Source organism: Schistosoma haematobium, chromosome 1 (genome assembly GCF_000699445.3).
Source record: "Schistosoma haematobium chromosome 1, whole genome shotgun sequence".
NCBI lineage: Eukaryota > Metazoa > Platyhelminthes > Trematoda > Strigeidida > Schistosomatidae > Schistosoma > Schistosoma haematobium.
In genome coordinates, this window is record NC_067196.1 from 40,526,718 (window position 1) to 40,548,682 (window position 21,965).

Sequence of the window (21,965 nt, forward strand, 5' to 3'; positions counted from 1 at the left end):
TTTCTCCTTTTTGATAGGTTAACAGAAGAACTTTTATTTAGGCTTACAAGAAGACGTCGAATGTATCTGCGTCATATCAACTTACGTAATAGTAGTCTGTGTACTTTAAATTCGTTTCGTTGTTTAACTAGTTGCGCTAACTTACAGGACATCAATTTATCCAAATGCACTGGTATCACAGTAAGCATAAGTAAGCTATTCATTACTGGTTTTAATTTATCAATAATAATGGGTTCCCTTGATCGCTTTAAACAAAGGTATAAAGTATTTGATGACCTTATGATAACGGTAATATAACTTTGAAATTTGAATAAGCTTTTAACATTCTTTTTACATCAGTATATTGATTTTGTATCTGTTATATCTTATGACCGCCGATTAGAGGGCAGTAAATTATCAACAGGACCAATGACGCGTAAACCCGTATGAGCAGCCCAGAGTTTGATTCGCCCTGCTTAGCGCCTAGCCCATCCAGTTAAGTCCAGAACACAAGTCTCAGCCTCTGCGATATGAATCATTATATTTCAAACATACTGAGTTTATATATCAATCAAACAGACCACAATGTACCAATAAAATATGAAACAACATCTTTACAAGAATTAGCCAGATGTGGGTCAAAATAAAGCTTATAATAAGAGGAATATGAATATGTATAGTTTAGTTACTTAATAATTATACAATAGAAATATACGTTTAGTATTGGTTCATCAATAGATCTCAAAAGTCACCATTCATTATTCTTGTCGGGACATAACAGTATGTGAAGCTGAAAACATGTATTTTTATAGAACTAATGCTTGAAATGTTCTTTCTGAAACATAGTTCTGTTATTCTGTAAAACTCTTTATAGGTATATTTTATGGTTCTCTACTAATTCAATCACAGTTAGAAAATACAGTTTATATTCAACTCTGTACATGATAGAATTTTTAAATAATAAAAACGTAATATCGAAAGCTGACCAACCTACAAGTAGTTTTAAAGTATGCTAAATAGTGTTCATACAAAAAATTGGTTATTTAAATGCCTTGAGAAGTGTAAATACTGCTAATCGTTCACATGATAGTCGTGACTGAAAAATTGGAGAAATAACTCAGATAACATAGTTTAACTCGATCCATTCACTTTGTATCATTTTCTAAAATGTTCATTTCAATATTATTAAACCTACCTCAATTTTCTAATTTACTTCTCTTTATTTTTTCATTATCAATAGTACTACTATATTAATGTGGATCTTTTTAGCTCTGTTTTTTTTGTTTAAAAGTTAAGTGTGACAATTTTAAATATTGTTAATTGCAGCCAATTTTTATTTTGTCAACCGGTGAAATAATATGTACATCAATGTACTAACAAATTAATAATCTAACTTTTTATCTTTTTTTTGTGGGATTCCATTATTCGACAAATATGGAATACCTCATTAGGAAGATATGGTATTTTCAAAGTCTCAAATACATTCTTTTAACTTTAAACTTAAGTGTTTATTTACGAATTGTTAGTCTACAAGTCAGTAGTCATCGAATTAAATAAGATAAAAAATATTAACGTGCAAATTAAATTGTCCTTACAGTTGAACAGTTTGATCAGTTTTTCCCTCCTTTTCTGATATACAACATAATCATTTCACTGTTTATAGATCGTGAACATAATTTGTTTACATAATTGTAAGTGAAATGACGAATTATTAAGAATATCATTCATTTTCTTAAAATACTAAAACGATGTATGTTTTCGATATCTTGAATACAGTATTTTTATTTTCTTTTTATCCTCTTTAGGATGATGCAGTTCGTATAATAACTGTTGAATGTAGTTTACTTCTTTACTTGAATTTATCATATACTCAAATTACTGATGATTCAGTTCGTCACATAGCGATGTGAGTATATAATTTTACTTTAAACTTACAACTGTGTTTCGAACCTAATAAAGATAACAATGTGTTTTAATATTTGTACATATTTAGACATATATTCCTCATCAAATCAAGATAAATTTGAATGAAAACTAAAGTTTGAACCTCGATATTTTGTTCGGTTACAACAGCAAGCACCAAAAAGCATAAAAATTTCAAATATCCATGGTTAAATTTAAAAGTTCGTATCAGAAGGGGCTTTGTGGGGATTGTCGCAATCTCAATAGTTGAGGTCATAAGCCAATCGAAGCTACACCATCAAGAAAAAGCTGGAAGCACTGGATGGCCGTTTTGTCCTGTTGTGGGACTTTTCAGCAGTGCGCATCCACGGTCCCGCCTCACAAGATTCGAACCCAGGGCTTATCAGTTTCGCTCGCGAGCGCTTAACCATTAGACTACTGATTTGGACGGCATCCAACGGTGTTAGTGTTTAACTTCAACCAATCCATGAAACTAAGCGACACATCCACTACTGTATTCAATGAGTTAATATCTCACAACAGACCCGGTTGAACTCCAATAGTTACTGCTTCTCACTAGAGCTCCAGGATATACCCCTTGAATCCAGTCACTAGTGAGCATATGTTGATTAGTATTAGAAGGAGTTTTGTGTAGATTGTAGGAATTTCAATAGTTGAGATCCTGCGTCCTGGGTTCAAATCCCGCGATGCGGGATCGTGAATTCGCACTGCTGAGAAGTCCCACAATAGGACGAAACGGCTTTCCAGTGCTCCCAGGTTTGGTTCTTCGTTAAATATATAAGTTAATAAAAAAACTTGTTGATATTACCAACATGTGATTTTGGTTGTTTCTAGAGTGATAACTTATAGATAAACAGAAATCGCTTTTGTATTTAAAGAAACTTAATAGTTCCCATCAATCTGGTAGTTAACATTTCTCTAAATGACATTGTAATTAGTTTTATTTCAATAAAGATTACGACATGTTATCTTATATTTCAGACTATATAATTAGCTATAATCTAGATTATATTTAAACAATGTATTTCATATATTTTGATATGTTGACAAACACATTGTTGCACGGATACATACTTGTAAATAAGCATCCAATCTATTTGATATAAAACTAAATAGATTAAATTAAATTATTATTATTCTATTCAAACATGTAAATTCAATATACTTTCAATATCTGTTCTGTAATAAATATACTCATGTTATTTCGTTTTGTTTTTTTACATTAAATGTACAACCTCATGAAAATAATTTTTTAAATTAAGCAATACAAAAATGTTACAATATTTGAGTTTGGCCTATTGTACACGATTAAAACAAATTTGCTCAACTTATTTCAATCAATTAGAAAGTTTCAAGTCATTAATTTATTTGGATTTATCTGGATGTATTTACGTAAGAATTTCTTTTTTTTTTCTGGTATATATCAATTTAAGAATTCGTTTTCTTTGCATAGATAATAGAGTTTTATATAGTTATGATTATAAATAGCATTTAATCTAGCAAGAATGTAAGACCGTTCAATTCACCATTTTTTTGCTTTTAAACACTAAAACAAAATCAATCAGGTGAAAAACAAAGAATTTAAAATTACATTAGCACCATTGATAGTAAAATTCAGTCAGTAACAACATAGAACTTCGTACGTATATCAGTTCGCGTTGCCATATCACATTAGCACAGAGATGCAGTTGTCTTTATTCAAATCTCGAAGTTGTAGAGGTAGTAAGAGTATAGTAAAATTGGAAATATATAACTCAAAATAAAAGAATAAGATATCTGCACATTGCTTTTTAGATAAATATGTAAAACGAATATTTGAGTGACAATTTGAGTGATTCTAAGACGTGTTACTTAATGTTTTTCTAAAACCTGCTTTTTATGATTATCTTGTGGATCAAAAATACCGTGTTCATCTCTGGCAACAGTCATATATGACCAGCAATAAATTCATTGAATAATGCAATATCTTATTTAAACACCACATAACTTGATTTCAGGCGGCATTCAAACTCGATAGCGTTTAGCACACACGTTTATGTTTATATATGAGAGTATAGTTCTTCTACTTCAAAACTGTTAACTGACATTATGAGAGAAAAATTTCAAGTGTATTGAAAAATTCAGAACAACTATTTAATCTAACGTTATATGATATAATTCAGAAAGCATTTCCTTAATCAAATAAAGAATTCACGTTTACTAAATTCATTATTAATTGTATTTTGAGCGAGACTATAATTTATGGACGAACCAATCAGGTATAACATAACAGGTCTTGGATTTGGGCGCGAAATTCACTCATCCATTTGTTTAAATAGAGTTTTGACGGTTCGTAATGAAATCCATGAATCTAATTCTTAACCTTTACCATCAAATGTAAATCCTAATTCTAATTCCTTACACTGGTTTATAACCCTCAATTAGTCCTAGTTATTAGGTGGACACTCTTAAGTTCAGTTTAGCGTTACTCAAAGGTCGTCCACAAATTCTAGTCTCATCGTATTTTGAATATAGTTAATGATGGTCTATGAAACACTTAAAAACATGATCTATTTTATAAATCTACCTATGTATTCTCTTTAATATTGATAAATGTTTTTTTTAAAAAAAACGTATTTTCATTTATCTGTGATCTTACTTTATCAGTTTCAGTTTTTAGTTGTACAGATATAAACATCTTTGTTATATGTGGGCCATACAGTCGAATAATGGTCCATGCTGATCCTCATTGTCTGGATCATATTTCGTCTGTTGATTGTTTAGATTTATCAGCTAACATATGAAATGTACAAAATAACTAATCTTTTAAACTGTAAAACATAAATTACCTTCTATGAATAACTGTATTTTAGTCGTAAATTCCTGAGTCATTTACAAGATGTTTTCTTTATCAACAAGTTAGTAGGTTACCAATAATTATTATGTTTCACTATAGCAAATCACAAACGTCAATCTTGCATCCAAAACCTTTAACAGGTCCATGTGATATTTTTATAATCAACGTCATAGGTTTTTCTAAATGGAATTTAATATTATTTGTCTATGTTACTTAAGATGACCACAACTTATGACAGATGGTTGGGAGCAATTACTTTATATATATTTACTATTGAACATCTTCGAAAATAAGGTTCTGTTGTGCAACATTCTTTCTGTATTGTATCATTTCTTTGAAATTATTTTAAACAACACTTATTCTGACTTACTTTTTCATGTTAATAAAATATTCAAGGTGGAAAGAAAAGTGAGTATTAAAATCTGCTTAGTATGTTCCACTTCATTATATTTATTCCAAATCAGATACTGTTTGATTCTTTATGTGCACATATATAGTATTTAACGGAAAAGTGTACTGGTACACTTTGTATGAATATGAAATCAAATTCTAAGTATTTTGTTGGTAATTATTCAAGATGTGTATTTTGAAAAATATCTTCTTCATGGTACTCAATGAAAATAAATCGTAGTATTTTGTACCGTAATTCATATCATTTATAAATATGTATCTATTACTCAAGATGAGGATGGCTTTTTTTATTTGAACCTAATAACTTCAGATTGAGTCGGCTGGTTTACAAACAATTATTAAAAGTGTGACACAAGTGGAACATTGGATACTGAACGATCTTCCATGGATTTCAGATACTGATCTTAATGTAAGTATGAATAATCAACTCTGTATTATTTCTTCAGGACATTTCACTAGTTGGATCATCACGTTTCTGCTAGATAATTTTATTATAATTTTAGCTTGCAAAACGAGGTGAATTAACCAAACGTATTTGAGCTGTACAAAAGGCTTTAATAAATAAATATGATAAAACTGTCTGAGATTTGTTGAACTTATATGTCGAAGTACATTACTGTCATGTCCCCTACTTGATTATGGCAGAATACGATATGCAATCAACGTCACTCGAATGTGTAGAACTCCACAGTCGCAAATCAGAAGATGGAAGAAGCAATTAAAGTGATTATTCGGTAAGAATCTAAAATGCACAGAAGAACATGGATATTTATAGTTATTAGTATTTACTATAACATCATTATAATTCAACCGGCCGGCAAGGAGACAAGTTATTCCAGCGTTCAGTCGTAGCATGCCACGTTGATATTTTAGAAGGCTATAGCAGGTTCTGACTGGATGGGTTCTTTTCTGCTCCTTTAAGGCTTCTGAGGGCTTCTCTGTGCTTTACGAAGTCGTCCCAATAATCACGACAAAGGTGATATCTCCAGACAATATTAAAGAGTGAATGTTCCTTGTTTGCTTTTCCGGGCTTCTCTAGTAAATAACACACAGCAACTCAAAGTTATGACTTACTAACTATCTAATGCATGTAAACAACCACTCTACCTTCAGAACATGAACGAAGGACTCATATTCTCATTCAAATGTCTGCCCAAGACATTAGATACAGGGTAGGTATGGGGAAACATACTTTCTTGGTGACAAAACGATTTGCCACATTCGATGACTTTTTATTTTGCATACGCATTCAATGTAAAAATCATTTTCTTTACGATAGCCATCACCGATAATTGAATGGCCGAGTTTCAACCCCAAAAAGTCTAAGTTGTTTGACAAACTCTTGTTTAGTGGTAAACCCAGAACCAACAGGTTTCTATAAATAGCATTATCAGCCACATGTTTTGACGTAGACATGTGAAGTGACATAATCACTGTGAAAAGACTCATAAAATTGTATTTGATTAAAATTTACAGATTTCATTGATTTCATAATATTCTATCAGCTGGACATGTAGAACTACGTTTTGGATTGGTCCAAGAGAAAAAGGAAAACGGTACACCGAAATGCAATTCCTACCAATAAGAAATTAGTTCCCATGGGTTGATACATAAATAGTTCAAACAAACAGTTATGGGTGGAAAAGGACAAACACAGAATAACTAAAGTATTATGATGAGTCGGCTGAAAATGTAGAGTTTAGTGTCAGAATGTAAAGTAAACTGATTGACAGGGTAGTCAATGTATAATACTATTATAGTGATTCGACCACAAAGCATTTAGACTATTTAATTTCCCTCTCTTTGAAGGTTCTTGGATCCAACTGTTCAGTAATACACACGTTAGAAATAGTCAATAATCAAAACGTAATTATATCCGGTTTAAATTATCTTTCAAAAACTTGTCTTTTCCATGAAAAATCAACTCCAGTCGATGGTGCTGTACAAATAAACAATAAGCAAAATAGACCAATCACATCTATTGGTTTAATTCATAAACATGCTGATTCAACTCTAAATAATTCAAATTCAACTATTAGTTGTTTAATTACGGATTGTGGTCTACAATCAGTATGTGGGAAAAATTTAAATAGACTCCTTGTTTCAAATATGAGTTCAATAGATGGATCTGGATTGAATAATATTGTACCAAATGATAATGTATCAAGAAGACATTCTAAAAGTAAAGCTCATCGTTTATCGAAACTGAATTCTGGATTCCTTGAAAATGGTAGTTTAAATTTACTAGAAATTTCATTCGTTGATTGTCCAAAGGTGAGTTACGTCTGATGAAATATACTCGGCTAGTATATATAATTTTCCTACTCTCTTTAAATCAACTGACCCTATGAACTGTTTAGGATTGTGTACAAAAATAAAAATTCAAATAACAGATTTTGGAAGGCAGCATCAAAAAAGTATTTGCCTAAGAATGAGTGGATTACAACAACAAAAATCGTACAAGTTACCACAAACGATGCACTGATTTAGTTTCAGGACATAAGTTCAGGGCAAGTCTGACAATGAACTTTCACGTTCAGTGTCATCTGAAATGTCAATACTTTAAGAGATATGGCTAATCTTTTATATCAATCGTGTAGAAATTTATAATCAGTAAAATTAGAATCCTTGAAATCTTATTAGTCAGTAATTGGAAACATCTGAAATTTCTTAAAGTTTCGAAAGTACACTTTTCAAGAAACCTTAATGCTATAATGTTATTTCGCATTCTTACTCCTGTTCTACTCAGACGTTTCACTAGCTTCAGTTTGTCTTCTATAAATATAAAATAGAAAGTATATATGCACAAATTTATGTACTACTTACTTGGTTTTTTCATTCATTGTTGCTTCTAGATGAATGATATCCTGCTTCAACATTTAATACCTTTGCCGCATTTAACTGTTTTAAAGTTAAGTGGATGTGAAAGTCTTACAGATCAAGGTATAAAATTATTAACTGATGGGGCATACGCGGATAATTTAAAAGAACTGTACTTAGCAAGATGTGACAAATTAACTGATAAGGCGATTCATATAATGAGTGCACGGTGAGTAATGATGCTACTTACATTATCAACTACTTATGTTTGTTTTAATAACATGAGGTTTAACTACACTACTTTAATACGTAAAGTGGAATTTTTAATGTAATTTGCATTTTACATAAATAAACTTTGATTTTTTTATTTTAGACTACTTAATTTAGCTTACTTGAGTTTGGCATCATGCCCCTTGATTTCTGATGGAGCCTTCGAACTCCTAGGTCAGCTACAAAAGTTATGGCAGATAAATTTAAATTCTACTAAACTTGGTGATCGAGTAAGTTTGAACTTGGACGGAAATTTTAACTTTTCTTTAATCACGATACGTCAGATTATTAAACATTGACGGCACATTCCATATCTTCTTAACATAATAACCCATCCCTCATCAATCAAATCGACGTGGTTACCTCTGTGTTAATTAGGAAGTTTCGCAATGAGTAACTTCAGTGGTCTGTTTAAAAGGTATAACTAATTCGCTGATTTTTGTTAAAAAAGCATGATATGGAGTCGTCACAATACTAACCTTTCAGTAATCGTTTTTTTATCTACCAGATAATTTACTAACCAGATCGGCCAATAGGGTTTTGGTTTCACTCTCGTCTTCAAATGACTCTCCAGACTGTGACTTAAAGGCAAAGTAGACTACTAAATTGATTTCTTCATCAGTTCGTTGCGTTCCATTCTAGCAGAAAAATCAGTGTTAATTAAATAGCTAATGTTAGTGAACCGTATTTAGTTATTTGTTTAGAATATTTCTTTTATCCATTAATTATAAGAGCCTTGGATTTCGGTATATCTCATCAATCAACCTTATTTTCGCTTTCTTACAGGGTTTGTCGGCTCTTGGATCACTGCCTAAATTACATGAACTGAAAGTGTCTAAATGTACCGCCATCACTGATTTAGGATTGCAAAAGTTTGCACATCTTGGTATAAACTTGGAATTTATTGATTTATCATTTTGTCACGTAAATTAAGTTTGGTTTTAAATGATTTTCTAAAATTGCAATTTTTATAAACCATTTAGAATTTGACAAACAATGGAATTAAAACACTAGCATTTTGTTGTCATTTCCTTACCAGTATTAATTTAGCTGGGTGTAAGCTGGTAAGTATCCGTTCATTGTTACTTTTTTTCACTCACTATATCTCTCTTAAAGCTGACAGATATGGCTGTACAATATATTTCCGGAGTATGTCATTATCTAAAGTTTCTTGATTTGTCAGGTTGTGAATTGATCACGTAAGTTTAAAACAACTTGTTTAAAAAATATTGATATATGCAACTCTGCTAAATATATTTTTACACATGTTTAAAACAATGTTTGATAATTTTTAGCACAATTAATGTGTGGCTTAATTAAGTTTCAAGGTTGCTGAATAACTTGAGAATTTACTATGTTTACTCATTTTGTTAATAGTTTTCATCATTTTATTATCTATAAGACAAGATTTTGACGTTAAAAACATCTGAACAACGAACGTCCTAATAACTTGATTTATCTATTTAAACACGTAAACATTAGTACAGGAGAGCACCAAATAGATATGCACCACATAAATCATTCGATTTGTGTAAGGCCTGAGATACTGTCCGGGCACCCAGATCGAAACAGTTGGCTTTCTTGAGGGGTCACACCCCAAGCATTTCACCTAATGGTCTAATCCACAAAGCAGTGGAGAGACGTAAGGAGATGTGGTCACAAGGTAGCCGGTGACCAATAATTGGTTCATACACCATTTGTTACTTCAGGATCCTGGAGCTCATGTGTACCGTTGGTTTTGAGACAGAGTTTTCCAACTCGTGTAGGTGGATCATCTGTATCCACTAACCTGGTTAAAGCGCTGGAAGTTCGCTTTTTGTTTTCTCAATTTCACAGAAATCGTCCCTTCCATGAGAAGGCAGTGAGTAGTACTTCGTTGGTAGTGGTTGTATGCACGTGGCCATGTGAGAGCATTTCGAGAGGGAGAACTGGCTCTTTATTTTTAACTGTTAACCCTATTTCAATAACCAGTATCCTTGATGAAGAATAATTCTACCTCTAAACATTGATCAAAGAAATAAAAGTCATGAATATCTTAAAATGATGTAATTATTTATACTCTTCTTATTTATAACTTTGTGCAATTATACCTATATTTTACCAAAGCAAAGATTATAAATACCGTAAAAATTGACTTTCTGTTAGCAATTTTCCGAAACTCTTTTATTTAACATATATATAAAAACATTTATACATTTGTAGGGAAACATCTTTAAGTTTTTTACTGAAAGGTTGTAAAAAACTTGAACATCTTCGACTATTATACTGCAAGTCAATTAAAAAGTAAGTTTGATTAAGAATATATTGATTATTTTATAGATGTTTGTTGTATAATTATCATTTTACAGTTAATAGATTAAAGCATCTTTTTGGTTAATTTCATGTAAGATGCAATGTCACTATAATGTCTGATTAGGTAGTTGATAATTCTCTATAATAAAATTTCCTTCCTTCAAAAGTATATAGATAATGACTAAACATTTGATGGAATTGGATATTATTACAATCAGACTCAACTAATTGATAGCATGATGCTTTTGTCAATGATATTTGCAAAAGGTAATAAATTGATCATTTACTTTAGATTTCTGTTAATATTTAGAAGATAATCTTGACATTATTCAAAAATGTTTGTATAAACAAAGTGAAAAACGCTCCGGTCAAGTTTCAGGTCAAATGTATCACTTTTAAGACTTTCAATATTTTAAGCACACTTCCAAATGACATTAATCATAGTGATGTCAATTACCAAAATATCGCACTAAAGACAGTGTTTAAGTAAAAAAAAATATATAGCATAAAATAAACGTGTTCAATAGAAAAATAGTGTTCTAACGACATAAAACATCTATTTAGTTTGTATGTATTACAGAATAAGCAGTTACTCGTTTACCTAATACACACCTCCCATGAAAATCATTGTTTCACATTTTAAGTTTTATATTATCATTATGCATCAAATATTGTAGTGAATAGAACACGAGTGGGGACAACCGAATATATTTAGCACAAAATTACAGAGCTACTTGGTAAAATAGAAAAACCATATAGCAAATCGTTAATTTGTAAAATATCAATCCATCATATCAACCTGAACTGTTCCTGTTGCAAACATCAATCCAATATAATGTTAATGTATGAAAAATGATTAAGACATTTTAGGATCAATTAAAACTTTACCAACCAACCAAACCGTTAACTTTTATAAATTCTAACTTTTTTCTTCATTTGTTATCATTTGGTTGAAAATAGTTTGCAGGGCATCTTGAACTGAGGTTTCATGCTAGTTACTATTCATTGTTATCATCTACCTTTAACCTACAGGAAATAGATAGTCTTCGTGGAACTCGAACTAGTTTGACTCAGTTTTTTTAATATTTTTAGTAGATTCACTACATTATAACTAAATAACTAAAAGTTTCCACATCGTTCTAATCTTCTAAACATAATGGAATTTAATAAACATTCCTAAAGTTAGTGATACTCAGATAAATCTCATAAATAATCTTTAAGAAAATTATTTTCATTGAATGATTCCATTTACAATAGACAAATTAAATGAAATAAAATATTATGTTCATTGTATAAACGTAATTGAATGTGTAATTATGAAACATTTAATAAACTTATAAACTATTTCCTATATAACACATAAATTTCACAATTGAATATGATGTATTATACAAACTACTTTTTATTTAGATATAAATTAATTCGATTAACAACTGGAAAAATTGAAAGAATTGAACATTCAATGGATGAGCCTCCAGCTGAATTTATTGGTTATTTAATAAAAGAAAACGCATAGCAACAATGATTGTATTCAAAGAATATTTATTCATTTATTTATTTTACGAATACTTTTATGATAAACTGATTTTTAATGAGATCAATATTTATGCAAATCTATTTATTTATGTTTTATCTAAATTCTGAATTTTGTAGATTCCATATGTAATTTCAAAATGAAATTTTAAGAAAAAACATTTTCAGATATTTTGTTTTCCAAATTTATCATTGAATGTTTTCAACTTGAGAATTTACTACAAATATACTATTTCAACCATTTGATTCGAGTACTGACAGTGAATGTGACATGAAATCGATAAAGTTTATTAATGTGAACAAAGTAAAGAATCCAACAGTTAGGAAGGAAGTGATAGTCATATTAGAACAATAACGGAAAGATGGCAATTTTCGATGAAGCATACAAGATCCTCTTCTAAACTTTCATTTGTCACATTTCTGCATTAGGTTGTCCAAGTTTTAAAGTTATTATTGCTGTCTAATATTCTGTAGTTATATCATGTTGAACACTTCTCTATCAAACTTGTTATCTTCAAAAATATATCACTTAATATGGCTGCATCATTCCCTTTACCTTTGATATATTTTATAACGAACTACGATATATGGATTTTCTTAACTTAAGAAATAAAGCAGATTTTTAGTTTCCCCTTTTTAATATCTACCCTTCAATTTTATTTGTTTTGGAAAACCGTTAATTTGAAATATCAAATTCGGTTATTCATTCTAAACAAAGGTACACTGGTACACAGATGTGAAAATAGAAAATCATGCAACATCCAAATGACTCAGCAGATTTTATTGTTCCGGAAAACTAGAAATTAATGCAGAACACAGATTCGGAGATAGAAAATTACCAATATATAATTGCTTTGGTTTGCGGAATGTTTTGATAATGTTTACCTGTTTTCATATCAACTTCCGAAAAATGGACTATTTTATAGACAACTATCAGAAGGTGTTTCGTACTAATTTTATTGTGTAATGACGTATTAATCAATATCGTAGATTCTTGTTTTATTTCAATGCTAATTTGCTTTACTCTGAGAACATACGATTTCAGTAAAACTTCGACGGTTTCCACATACGTCTTTGTTCGGACAAAATTCGAGTATATATTGACGATCAAAATGAAACTAACGTCACTTTAGTAATGTCATATATACAGCAAACTGTCTCAGTAATTCAAGACTTTGGAATTTATTCACCAACAATTAAATGGATCATTACTTAAAAAATATTCCTAAAACAGGGCGCTCAAAAAAATTCATGTACTTTGTCCTCAGTTATTTAAGCCAACATTTCCCACTACTAAACTGTTTGGCGATTCACTGTCATTGATCCGTTTCCACTCTTTCCTACTGCTTTTTTTATTCTACCTCCACCATAAGTCAGGAATTAAAGACGTTTGGACTTGTTTTGTCTACATATATTGATACCCTTATCGTGTATCTTGTCAAAATTAGAGTTTCACACATTGCGTCCCAAATAATGGTATTCAGATGTAAGGTCCACAAATGCAGCATGAGATGCCTAAATAAAGCCTTGCCAAGCAACAAGTAGTAAAAACGTTTAAAATATATATCAAGGTTCAAAATAAACGATAATTTTTTATTTAGCACCTTTAATTTCCAAATGGTAAACCGATAAATAAGAGAAATTAAAGTAAGCGGCATATAACCACATATTTTGCGAATTCTGAAATGCAGACTGACCTCAATAATTATACATAAATTGGCGAGGAAAATCAGTGGCCGAAACACTTATTCAGTAGAATTTATCAGTCATGTTTGATGAAACGTTTATCTCAATAATCGTCAGAGAATATAGAGTGCGCAAAAAATAACAGTAGAAGCATTAATTTTTCGAACTTACGCCTTTGTTCTTTTCAGCAAATTTGAGTTTTCATGATTCTCAACAGGCGAAAACTTAAAGTGCCACATGTCCCCTTTATTATTTAAACAGCTCGTCCATTATGCTTTCCAATGCTATCACAAGAATACCACATGCCAATAGTCATCTTCAACCTCGTTCTCCACACTTAATAGATCTATACACTATGTTTAGACTCTAAATTGAATTACGACGTTGTAAAGTACTCTTTTTATAAAGATTTGGTTCACATTAACTACTTCGAAGCTCCGGTACGTTTTCTGATCGTGTTTATATATATATATATATATATATATATATATATATATATATATATATATATATATACGGACTCTATTAAAGTATTCTAATCTTTTGATTTTTTGAATCGCATATAGTTAGCCATTTTAAATCTATTTCCAACATGCTTTTAAAAAGGCTATTTTATATTTCACGTTACACTATTTACTATCGTTCAGTAGCGTGAACCCCACACAAACAATCTGACCCATACATTTTGCTCTTATCAGATAAATGCTTCTACCCATTCAGAAAGTCTTTGTTTTTCATTTCGCAGTTCGATTTCAGTTTCTTCCAATTGTACTTGTATGAAAGTTGCCTCCAATAACTTTTCTACTGGCTTATCATAAATTTAGATATTTACATGGCAAGGGCTAAATATTATAGATATTTGGTGGTGTGAAATATCTGTAATCTGCCATATTAAATTCATCAACTTTTGCAGTATGGTCATTTTGAAAACAAAGTAAAGGATCGGCAAAAAGCCCGAAAATCTTGTATTATTACTAATCATGTTAATTTATTTCCAGTTAATCCTGATAAGTATGTCACTAATTTATCTTCCATTGTATTATCTGCCAATGAAAAGGAAGCACTTTCTCTTGGTTTTAATTCCTCGGTCCCTATAACGCAAATGTCTGAATTAGAAATAAATGCCCAATTCGAAAATCTATACGATCAACTGAGTACTTTAGCCCCTACGTCTTTTAATAATCATAGTTGGTGTAAAGCTAAATTAGTGGATATAGCACACAAATTTCATAATGCTGGACCAAAGCAGAGAAGCATATTAACTTCTCAGCACTTTAAATCATTAAATGAACTACCAAAAAACCCTGATAGTGTCTTGTTGAAACCTGATAAAGGATCAGGCGTAGTTATCATGAATAAATGTGAATATTAAAATAAGAAGTTATCCATCCTCAGTGATGAAAGTAAATTTATGCCTGGTGTTGAATTTGGAGGTATTGGCAAACTAAAGGGAATTATAAATTCAAACCTAGAAAATTGAAACACACGAATATTATTAATAAAGAGGAATTTAATTTCCTAAAACCTTCGGGTTCCGAGTAACTTCATTTATATGGACTACCTAAAATTCACAAACCAAACATTCCTTTACGTCCCATTTTATCAATGTACAGATCACCTATCCATAACCTAGCTAAATGGCTAACAAAATTGTTGGACCCTATCCGAAGACATCTATGTAAGTATTCTTTTAAACTGGTCGATCATTTAAGTGATATTAATATCACAGAAATAACAGTGTGTTCATTTGATGTGAATTCCTTGTTCACAAATGTACCTTTGATTTACTATTATTATGTACTGACAAAGTTCATTTCACTTTTGAATGTGAATACTTTCGTCAGATTGATGGTATTGCTATGGGTAGTCCGCCAGGACCATTATTAGCAGATGTGTTCATAGCACACGTTGAAAATCTGGCTGATGACCTAATCGAAAACATGTCACTTTATAAGAGATATGTAGACGATATCTTAGTTGTTTATGGAAGAAATGAGGATATGTACTGTTTATTAAATAAATTTAACACTCTTCAAAACCATATCAGTCTCTCTTGTGAAGAGGAGAAGAACGATCAGCTTCCCTTCCTAGATATACTTCTGAGTAGACGAGAAGATGGCTCAGTCAAACGATCCATTTTTAGAAAACCAACGTGGACAGGTCAATACCTTAGTTATTATAGTTATTTCCCCGTGCAATACAAACATGGTGTGATAAGGTGCCTTTTCAACAGGCTTGATCTTATTTGTACAAATGATGCCATTGATGATGATGTTAAGTTGCTAAATAAAACATTAATGGAAAATGGCTATCCTCAGAAATTCATAAATGGATGGAAAGTCCATAGTACAGTGAGACCTACTGTAGCCTTGGTAGAAAAAAAGCCTGTCTACATCACCTTACCATTCAGAGGTGATTCAAAAAGCCTTTTACTGAAACAAAACGTATTGTGCAGAGAAGGTCGTTATCAAAGAAAGAACAAGGTGCATGCTTCATCCAAAACCTAAAAGACATGAAAACGATTGTGTCACATCCCACTGTGTTCACCAATTTAAATGTGTGTGTAGTCACACAGACATAGAGAGGAGGAGCAATCGTCATCTCAAAATTAGGGTATGTGAACATGTACCAAAATGGTTGCAGAAACAAATACAATCAAGTGACCCAATAAGAGCAGAGGATAAACAACCATCACCCTCTATTGCTAAAAATATAATCAAGTCAGGTCATAAGATTGATCTTAACTCGGCTTTTGTGGTGTTGTATAAAAGTGTAAATGGGCGTACATTAAGGTTTATTGAAGCCTTAGTCATAAGAAAGTTCAAACCCCCTTTGTGTATTCAAAAACAGTTTGTTCTCACCTTAAACCTACCCTGATAATATTGACTTATTATCCAGAGTGATTAGGCTTCGAATTGTGTTCACATTAGTATTGCTCCTGTAGAGAAAGCTATATTGGGCAACTGAACCAAAGAGTTAGTGAACACCTCCCTTCGTGGTTTGGCAAAGGTAATGTCAAGACAATGGGTAGCTCAATTCTATCACACTTGATCGATAGAGGTCATGTAGTAGACAGAATTAAATCATTTAAAGTTATTTATCGTATTTCCACTAGTTTCCCTCATGGTGTTCGATCTCGTCTCTTACACATAGCAGAAGCTATAGGAATTCGAGCCAACAAGCCAAGTCTTTGTGTTCAGAAGAAATTTGTAACACCCTTATCTCTCCCTTGGCCTTAATAAATGAATTTATTTATTATTTTCAAACTTTCTCTTCGTTTATTATTTTTATTCACCCCCTCCTACCATTTTATTTTATTTTATGCCAAATATACGTTTCAAAGTCCAATTATCTGAACACTTCTTATTACGTCATCTTATAATTTTATAAATGTTATCTCACTGTCCATATTTTTCTAATCATTGACCTATTTCCGATTATGTAACATTGATTTAAACCTTTATTATTCTTATCAAAAACTAATGCACGTGTTATCACACTACCAATTTGTACTTTTCACTTATTATGTAATCGTTGTCATAGTTATCATTGACTCATAAACTACTCTGATTGGTTTAATAATTTCATATATGCATATAAATATTACTGTATATTAGAGTAAAGCCTGATGAAGATCTAATCGAAAACAATATTGTTCGCTTATATATGTTGTTCTAAATTTATTATTCTTACTCTTATTATTACCCTTGTCTCCTCTTACCCCATTTCCAGTCTAGTTGACCTTTTATTTTTATATATAAATGTTCTTAACAAGTATATGTGTGCTCAGATTGTTCGGAATGTATTGCGCTAATATATCACATAGTTCTGATAATCTTCATCTTCTTATTACATTATCGAAAGGTGTGAAATAAATTTCTAGCCACAGATACATGATCTAATTTCCAATCCAATAAGTTTATATAATACCTGAATGTCTATATAGTCTTAACGAAGATCTAGAGAATGAAATTTAAGGGTTGAGATGATTTTTTAATCCGTCTACTTCAAATGTGTTCAAAAAATTGTAAAACAGTTACCTGTAATTCGATTAAAAACAAATAGAACTTATAATGCAATCCAACCCAGTAGGTTCGGGTCCTATTTAACATGATTATTTTCCATCTGTTGTGATGTCATCACTTTCGTAACATGCACTTGTACTACTTGTTATGGCTAGTAATAGCTTAATCAATTGAAATCAGAATGACGAATGAAGTTGACTTTTTCCAATCATGCGTATGTTCATCACAACTTGAGAAGTTTTATTTTTGAAAAAAGAAAGGTGTTGGGATTTATTTATTCATTCATTTAACACATAAATACTGGTACAAAGGGGCACCAAATAGATATGCGCCACATAAATCATTCGATTTGTGTAAGGCCTGAGATACTGTCCGGGCACCCAGATCGAAACAGTTGGCTTTCTTGAGGGGTCACACACCGAGCATTTCACCCAAAGGTCTAATCCACAAGGCAGTGCAGCAACGTAAGGAGATGCGGTCACAAGGTAGCCGGTGACCAATAATTGGTTCATACACCATTTGTTACTTCAGGATCCTGGAGCTCATGTGTACCGTTGGTTTTGAGACAGAGTTTTCCAACTCGTGTAGGTGGATCATCTGTATCCACTAACCTGGTTAAAGCGCTGGAAGTTCGCTTTTTGTTTTCTCAATTTCGCAGAAATCGGCCTCTCCATGAGAAGGCAGTGAGTAGTACTTCGTTGGTAGTGGTTGTATGCACGTGGCCATGTGAGAGCATTTCGAGAGGGAGAACTGGCTCTTCCGATTCTCGGCCGTGCAAGGGCATTTGAGGGCTAGGACAAATGAAATTAATTTTTTCCAATCATGTGTATGTTCATCACGCCTTCAGTAGTCTTATTTTTGAAAACAAAAGAAAGGTGTTGGGAAGATTCAAATTTTTCCATGGAAAAGGTCCAAAGAGGCAATGAAAACGCTGGGAAACATTTTACTCAATACTCATTGAATACAAACTTCAAGGGAACATCTGGAACATAAAGAGTCACGTATCACATATCTGACTGAATAATTACTTATCCTCCAGCTATGTTCAGTATAATTCCAGAAACCCAAGGACATCCGAAATGCCATAAATACCCCCGATTTTCCGTTTATGAACTAACCTTTGAGTAGAGAGTTCTTTCCACACTTTGTGCTTATTCTCTCATGTTCAAGTTGTCGTCCATATTCAGCCTGAAGGTTATAGAAGAGCTTAGGAAACCTACGCAACCGTTTAGCTAGAAGACTTATCACCAATCCTTTTGATAATTATATCACGTATAGTGTGAGCTTACAACTACCCTCAGTCAAAACACTTGATCATAATAATCATATTTCGCTTGGTTCACAAGTAATCTGACATTTTCTTCTGTACTTCATCTCATCTGTCCACTCACTCTCTATCGGAATCTGGAGAAACTGATATTTGAATCAAGATACTACACCTCAAACTAAAAAATAGGTTATAGGATCTTTAATCTAAATATAGTGTTATTTGGTTTATAATAACTATAGAATTTCCCACTTTTTCTGATAAAACGTTTGTTTATGTTTTGATAAGTTTTAAGAAAAAACATATTATCTCAATGATTTTTGTAGCTCCATCAAGTTAAGAATTCTATATCTCAGTTAATTATCATTAAAAACATCATTAGCATATACTATTAACATACGTTAAATAATCATATAACAATCATTGATAGATTGCTTTTTTACAATTGACTGATCACTGGGTGGTGATCAATGTCTTGTGTGTCAGGTCCTTCTTAGTTCAGATCGAATGCTATCGACCAAGTTGTAATGTAGTCTAGGTGACTCGACACTGCGTGCACTACGTTGAGATAAGATGGTGACTGGAGGTAGTCAAAAGGAAACTCTCGACCAGCATTTCGTGCTATTTGGCACTCGCCAGCAAGGTGTACCTGTAATTTTGAGGGAACTGATGCTCCCTGGCGGATTCGATACCGTGTCACCCAACTTCACAGTCAGAGACGTTACCACTGGGCTATCCGGGCCGCGACCGACCTCCTGTAGGACCGAGATGTAATCACAGTTGATTGCTCACTGGGTTGTAATCAATGTCATGTGTATCAGGTCCTTCTTATTTTTTTTATGATTGACATCATCTATTGTGAATCTTCCCTATTGGTTTATTGTAGATTATTTCCACTATTTTATTTGAATAGATATAACATAATTGTTTTTGATAAAAGATAAATGCCTATCATTATCAAATATTTAAATGAATAAACTATCATTATGGTTATATATCATTCATTCATATATCAATGGTTTACTTGTTAAACAGTTATATTACATCATGTTTTAATATTTATGTGTATATACTACTATATTTACTTAATTAAAACAATATACTATCATAACATTTTAAAAAAACAAAATAGGTTTTATTTGTGTCAATCACATCAATGAGCATTTCACTTAGTCAATAATAAAATAGATAGTGTTGTATTCCTTTCTTTTTTCTTCTTCTTTATCTGTCAATTAAGCATAAGTCTTAACTACAATATAATAAACATAATGAAATATATATATATATATATATATATATATATATATATTCATTTATAACATGTTGTTACCATACAATTTTATATTTAAGTAAAGTGAAAAGACATTACTATAACAATCACCAAGTAAATATTTACCATAGTGATGTTCTATTGATTGACATTTTATTTCAAATTTATGACTTTCGAAATGTTTTTTTTTTAAATTATTTTAAAATAAATTGAAGTACTAAGATTATAGATAGAATAGATACAACTATGTAATATATTTTAAATCCCCTTCATCTTTACTGTTTTCTAGTTTCCATTATGAAAATGATTCGACTTTGTACTTTAGACATTTATCAATTGAATTTATCATTAAATATGAATACGATTTGTAGTTTATGTAAATCATTCATTCATATTTACTCTTTAAATATTTGAGCATATAGTTATATGCATAATTGTATAACATTGCAATATCATTTTGCAAGAATAGAAAGTTGGATATTCAGTGTTTTTCTTTTCTTTTAAAACTAACCTCTTTTTCACAATATAAAATAAGTAGAAATATTTTAAACAAATCCTTGAATTCTAACATTTCTGATAAACTCATTACAAAGTAGATAGTTGAATATTAAATTGTATTGTATGAGTAATTAAAGATCACAAGAGCAGCATATTTATAACTGAAGAAAATCCGGAACTCAAAACAACTGTCAACCAACACCAAGGTCAGGATTTTCAAAACAGTTCTGCTGTCTGTGGAGGAAACCTGGATAACTACAAAAGCAATCATCCAGAAGATACAAGTGTTTATTAACAACTGTCTATGCAAAATACTCCGGATCCGTTGACTAGACTCTATTAGCAACAACCTACTGTGGGAGAGAACAAACCAGATCCCAGCGGAGGAAGAAATTAGGAAGAAGCGCAGGAAGTAGATTTGACACACATTGAGGAAAGCACTCAACTGTGTCACAAGGCAAGCCCTCACTTGGAATCCTCAGGGCCGAAGGAGAAGAGGAAGACGAAAGAACACATTATGCCGAGAAGTGAAGACAGACATGAGAAGAATGAACAAAAATTGGATAGAACTAGAAAGGAAACCTATTGAGAGAGTGGATTGGAGAATGCTGGTCGGCGGCCTATGCTCCATTGGGAGTAACAGGCGCAAGTAAGTAAGTATTTTTTCGTTGACACTGTCCAAATTTTATGTACCAATCAAACAAAAGTATTTCATCAAAAATATGATTATCATAGTTGTGTGATATAAATCCAAATTCCAAACTCTTTCCTTAAAACAAACATTTCTGAAATGTTTAGTGCACTTTATTCATCATAATAGATTGTTGTTAAGTTTAAATGAAAAATTCCAAATTAGTTTTCTGTTCAAAACAAGAACATAAACTTTTTTATTTTCTAGATGAAAAAATTAAAATAATTAACAATATACAAGCCGATTATTCAATTGTTTTGAGGTTCAAGCATCAATATTACTAAACACCAACTACAACGTCACTGTACTGGTTGTTTGTTTTGAGAATTAAATAAATGAAATGAATTCGGTTAATTGTTGTAATGAATATCTCTTAATTGTTTTCAAGTTTTCAATCACTTTATAATAATAAGTTTACTTTAGAAAATCGAATAAGAAAGATTAATTTTATTCTTGTAATCTAG

At 31.4% G+C, this 21,965-nt stretch overlaps 1 protein-coding gene across 2 annotated transcripts in view; it reads left to right on the plus strand.

Annotated features, from left to right (window-relative positions):
- Positions 1-12,952, plus strand: part of AK8_1 (Adenylate kinase 8) — a 33,148-nt gene extending 20,196 nt beyond the window's left edge. Inside the window, exons 16-27 of one of the 2 annotated variants that reach the window (XM_051218203.1) lie at positions 18-180; positions 1,785-1,885; positions 3,165-3,294; positions 5,460-5,558; positions 6,959-7,423; positions 8,005-8,198; positions 8,343-8,469; positions 9,026-9,163; positions 9,223-9,303; positions 9,356-9,438; positions 10,442-10,522; positions 11,942-12,952. In XM_051218203.1, coding sequence (XP_051074048.1) covers positions 18-180; positions 1,785-1,885; positions 3,165-3,294; positions 5,460-5,558; positions 6,959-7,423; positions 8,005-8,198; positions 8,343-8,469; positions 9,026-9,163; positions 9,223-9,303; positions 9,356-9,438; positions 10,442-10,522; positions 11,942-12,047 — 1,768 coding nt within the window. In that variant the 3' untranslated portion in view covers positions 12,048-12,952. Of the gene's footprint in view, positions 1-17; positions 1,276-1,784; positions 1,886-3,164; positions 3,295-5,459; positions 5,559-6,958; positions 7,424-8,004; positions 8,199-8,342; positions 8,470-9,025; positions 9,164-9,222; positions 9,304-9,355; positions 9,439-10,441; positions 10,523-11,941 lie in introns of those variants that run through there. The other variant, XM_051218205.1, reaches the window with a different exon arrangement.
- Positions 12,953-21,965: the final 9,013 nt, after the last annotated feature.